The sequence below is a fragment of the Brachyhypopomus gauderio genome, chromosome 4, assembly GCF_052324685.1.
Source record: "Brachyhypopomus gauderio isolate BG-103 chromosome 4, BGAUD_0.2, whole genome shotgun sequence".
NCBI lineage: Eukaryota > Metazoa > Chordata > Actinopteri > Gymnotiformes > Hypopomidae > Brachyhypopomus > Brachyhypopomus gauderio.
This window is the reverse complement of record NC_135214.1, coordinates 21,396,728-21,402,253: the sequence shown is the minus strand read 5'-3', so window position 1 is coordinate 21,402,253 and position 5,526 is coordinate 21,396,728. Positions and strand designations below refer to the sequence as shown.

Sequence of the window (5,526 nt, the reverse complement as noted above, 5' to 3'; positions counted from 1 at the left end):
GCATGTCATGTTAAATTTAGGACCTCAAAAGAACGCTTAGCTAAGAACTTTCTAATTGTATCAGTGACACTTTGAAGACCCCCTCACGCCCCCATCCTTCCTCTCCTGGAAGTGTTATGAGAGGTGAGAGAGGAGCGCGCACCGAGCGCGTACGTGTGGTTGCCCCCTTGACGGGGCCCCAGCCCGTCAGATTATGTAAGGCAGCTCCAGTCCTGTTTCCTGCAGAACACACGAGCGACCCGATACACACACACACCCACCCAAAGACAGGCACGGTAGACGGAGAGGAAAAGCTGGCCAGACATTCAGACACACACGCAGCTTTTACACAAGACTAACAGGCGAGAGAAGTTTTCTCGGTATAAGTGCGTTGTGATCGGCTCCGTATCCAGCACGGTGCTGGTGGGGCACCAGAACTTTCCAGCATCTCAGACGAACACGTCTTCACTTCACAGGGACAGAAGGACAACAGGACAGGCGGGACCGAGTCATGCTTCTACTGGACGAGTCCGACACCCTAGCAGGTAGGTGAGCTGCCCCGGGTCCGGGTGGTCCACTTCGGGTAAGGATGGTCCGCAGGGTCGGTACCGGTGCACCTGACGGACGGGACAGACACGCTGGAACAACACAACAAAGAGAAAGAAGAGAAGAGAAGAGAAGAGAAGAGAAGAAGAGACGTGTTGGTCAACAGTTGAACTGACCCAATGTGACATTCAGTGTTTGCCGAGCTGCTCCAGTGCGAGTTAGTTAGTTAGGAGGCTAGTTAAAATAACCCGGTTTATTCTGAGATGTTTCGCCTGCTCCGGGTCGGTGTTCTGGACGCGGTGGTGTTGTGTAAGTTGCGGAAGAAGAGGCGTTTGGACCTGGTCTGTGTGTTTGGACCTGATCTGTGTGTTTGGACTCTGGTCTGCTCGACCCAGGCGTGTGTGACCCATATAATCATTCTCTGGTTTCTCCACTACTGGATGTGCAGTCAGGTTCCTGCACGGGAGATCTGACTTGTTTACTCGGAGGTTTTCGATATTTCTCAGATGTACGGCTGTTGATTCGTGAATTTCTCATTTCATATTATCCAGGACGTTGTGTTTTGTGTACTTGTTGACTCCACATATTCATGTTTATATGGTGGTAATGCAAACGGACCGGTTTCTGTACGACAACACTTCACTCTTTTCTTTAAGAGAATGAACTTGGAGTAGTCTTCATAAGTCTTAGTATCTGCCACTTGTTTCTGTTGGTATTTAAAAAACCAAGAATAATGTTCATATTTAGTGCAGATGCAGTTATGTTCACCTCTCTATCTGCACACATCACCCACTCAACAGCACCATGGTGTAACCTGGTGTTCATTTCATGCTTTCAACATCTGCATTTGTAGCTATATTTGATGTTTCGTAATCGTATTTCAGATTCTGTCTGCTGACTTAAAGAAAGTCTTTTCTATAAAGTTAAAGGAATGAGTGTGGCACATTACGGCGTACAGTGTCCTGAGTGCCACAAGGTTCACCACAGATCTGGTTCACCACACCACAGCTGTCTTACTTAGGGAGGATCTGTGGAGCTCCAGCACACGTGTAGCCCCAATGCTTCTTATTTCCCGCTCGCGTCGGGTTGGTCGGCTCTGACCCGGCTGTGACACACTGGCCTCATTCCTGGCCCGTACTGTAACGCCTGGGCAGTCAGATAACAGATGAGAAACTTAAAACAACGCGAGGAATGTAGAAACAAGCGTAACTAACAAATCTGGAAGTCATTCGACCCTGAAAGTGTTATTAGAGAGGAACATGTGGTTGTTTGGTTGGTAAACTCCATAAACAAACATCAATTCTACACCCTGGGTTCCTGAATTTGTCGGTAAGAGTCAGATCAGAGAGTCAGATCAGACTTTAGGAGATCAGGCACTGTGACTTCTGTAATAAGTGCCTCAGTATGTCAGTTGTCTGAAACATCTGTAGGAAATGCTGGTGTGTGTATGTGAGGTAAGTGTATGTGTAAGTGTGTGTTTTTCTTGTGTGTGTTTGTGAGATATCCCAATAATAATGTGCATGAGTAAGTGGTATGACTGGACGTGTCGTACCTCTGAACACACGTTGTGTAACAGCCTTTGGTTCAGTTACATAAGCGTCTCTGCTTCTCCGACCCAGCCCTCTCTCTCTCTCCCTCCCTCTCTCTCTCTCTCTCTCTCTCTCTCTCTCTCTCTCTCTCTCTCTCTCTCTCTCTCTCTCTCTCTCTCTCTCTGCCCTGTTTTTCAGCAGGGGGGTCAGGACAAACTGAAAGCAGTTAATCTTGTAGGAATAAATGGCTGAAATATGGTTGTTTTCGTCTTTCCCATCATCCTTTTCTGTCATACTGTTCTGTTTCTCTTTTGTGTTTGGTCTTAATTACTGTTGCTTTATCATATATCAGCTTCTCTCCTCCATGGACAGGCTTTCATGTTTAAAACCTGAAACTGATACTTTAGTCATTTGGTATAATAAGTTACCACATACATTTAAAAAAATATATATTTTGTTAAATAGTCTCATCTTTCTAGTTGAATTTTAACGGTTTTTAGTGGTTCAGAGTGTGCGTATCTGGATGGCTAGGTAACTAGCTGGTTTTCATCTAGATTACATCATATTGGCTACTTTTAATAATTGGTTTTATCAAGTTCATGACACTGACCTATATCAGTTCTTTCTGATATATATATAATTGTTTAGTGTGCTTTTCTTGCAACTTTCTTGTAGGTTATGTAGATGTGATTTACTCTAAAGTGCTGATAGTTTAAAAATGTTGCTAGTAAATGTAAAGGTAGTCTTGAGTTTTATGATACATATGAATAAGATTTATATAACACATAAACTCCCTTGTCTTCTTGCTTTTTATATACTCAGACCTGAACTTTGTGTGCAGGTTGTCTTTGTCCAGAAGGTTGTCTTACTTTGTGTGCACAAAGTAAGATGGTATTTTAATTGTTAATTTACTTGTGCAAAGTTAAAATTCATAGTGACTATTTTGAAGTGAGCATTTAAGACATGTTTTAGTGAGCCTGAACATTTTCCATCACCTTGTCAGAATTTACCCCAAGAAGCTTTTGACCTGTGAACCCTTTGGGAACCTTTTATAACTTTGTTCTGTGAAGGAAGTCTAAGATAAAAATAAAATCTGTGATAAGTGTATTGTTTTGGTAAAATGGTGTCATTTCACCAGGTCTCCAGAGGTGCAGGCCCAGTGTGGTAGTTGTGAGGCAGTGTTAGCTGGGCTGTAAATGCCTGCCGTAAGTTCCTGGCGTAAGTTCCAGGTGTAAAAGCCTGCCGTTTGGAAAGCTCAGCTGGCAAGCAACAGGTCTGTCCACGAGCTCTCGCTGAAGCCATTCCCACTCCAAGCTAGGAACGATGCTACTGTGTGGACATGACTGGGACATGCCCAAGACACAGACGGGGACACACCAAGTGGGGGACAAGCCAGAGTAGGATCAATCATAAATGGAGATGATGTCTATTGCAGAACATGGGCTAACTCTAAACCATTTACATACTGTGTTGAGTATTTACTTTAGAATAAGTTGTGGCATAAGTAATAGGGTATATGTCATCTTATTCCATGGATAACAAGACTACAGCTTGGGTGAAGGTTTAAAAGGAGGAATACCTTGCTCCAAACCCATAGTCTAGATGTTAGAAGCTCTTCTCAGTAATCTGGAGTAGTCAATGCTGAAGGACTAATCACAATCTGTAGCCTAGATGGTAAATCATTTTGAGATAAAATAGGCGGTTGATAAGTAAGATTGGCTTTTATTTATTATCATATCAGTTAGCTAGCATATTCTATGACTGAATAAGTGTGTTTCTGTGTGTGTATGGGGGGGGGGGGTGTAGGTGGCGTTGTGATTGTATATATTAATATTTTAGTTTGTTTGTTTTGCTGATGGATTGTTTGAGTTTTTGTATTTAGAAAAGAAGACAAATATGAAATCCAGATGGGACAGTGGAGTGGAGTTTTGTAGGGAGTGTGTCTGTGTGTATATATATATATATATATTGTTATATATATTGTGTGTGTGTGTGTGTGTGTGTGCACTTTGCTTGCACAGCTGATGAAGGAGCTCTGTTCTGTTCGCCTGGAAACTTTGTGTTCTTTACTACATTTGAATCTCTCTCTCTCTCTCTCTCTCTCTCTCTCTCTCTATATATATATATATATATATATATATATATATATATATATATATATATATATATATATATATATACTCTCCTGTATATATATATATATATATATATATATATATATATATATATATATATATATATATATATATATATAGCTTCAGAGAGATATATATATATGCAGTTCCGTGAACACAAATGCCTTGTTGCCTGAAATCAGAGGAGAATGGCCAGACTGGTTGCTTTTTAAAAAAAAGTTGCTAGAGGTTCTGAAAAGTCACTAAATACAGCGACAAAGTCGTTAAGTTGGCAACACTGGAGAGAAATGGTAAGCATCAAAAGGGCGTGGTTAAGGGGCGTGGTTAACCTCAGCAGACACACAGTAGTCCATGCTGTACATTGTTAATAATGGAACCTGGAGTGACACCGGTGGACATGAGAAACAGAAAAAGTCTCTGGCACAAGGACTGAGCAGCATGGGTCAGTGTGTCCTGTTTGGCTCATGAATGCCATTGCAACATGCACATTCGATTAAGTATTTGAGTGGTCTGGGTTATGGTATAGGATACGTTCAAGGATATGGTCTGGGTTATGGTCTGGGTTATGGTCTGGGATATGGTCTAGACCAGGGTTTTTCAAACTCTGCGTCGCGACCCTTGGATGGGTCGTGAGCCAGAAAAAATGGGTAGCTCAAAAAGAAATGTTAATATATGTAATAAATTATTATATTAATGGATAATACTTTTGCGAGTGACCGAAGCACGTGACTGTGCTCACTCCAAGTGATCTTCAAAAGTTGACAACCCTGCAAATATATATATATTTATGTTGGCTGGGTCGCGTGAAAAACACTGGTCTAGCAGGGCCTGAAATTCATTTTTCAAAATGAGTGGGAATTCCCCCCTTAAATGTGTCACATAAGGGGGATTTCTACATTTTGGGGGGGGGGGGGGGGGATACTTCTGGTGAACCTAAATACACACACACACACATATATATATATATATATATATATATATATATATATATATATATATATATATATATATATATATATACACACACGGACGTAGTTTTGGGGGGGGACGGGGGGGGACATGTCCCCCCCCACTTTTTCAAAAGCCGGTTTTGGTCCCCCCCAGTTTTTACAGTTAAAACCAAATATTTAAGTAGCGACGAAGTCATGTTGGATATTGTTTTTTTAACGGTTAAAAAAACAATATCCAAATAGCGACAAATCTAGCACTAGGATCATGCAGCTCCGAGCTCCCCCCCCCCCCCCCCCCCCCCCGCTCAACAATTTTTGTTCACAGCGCTCAACAATTTTCATTCAAACCCCCCCCCCCCCCCCCCCCCCCGCTCAACAGTTCGCCAC

At 42.1% G+C, this 5,526-nt stretch overlaps 1 protein-coding gene across 1 annotated transcript in view; it reads left to right on the top strand.

The window, feature by feature from the left end:
- The first annotated feature begins 220 nt into the window (after nucleotides 1–220).
- LOC143512550 (uncharacterized) overlaps nucleotides 221–5,526 on the top strand; it is a 15,350-nt gene continuing 10,044 nt past the window's right edge. The window contains exon 1 of the mRNA XM_077003012.1: nucleotides 221–524. Coding sequence (XP_076859127.1) covers nucleotides 491–524 — 34 coding nt within the window. The 5' untranslated portion in view covers nucleotides 221–490. The remainder of the gene's footprint in view (nucleotides 525–5,526) is intronic.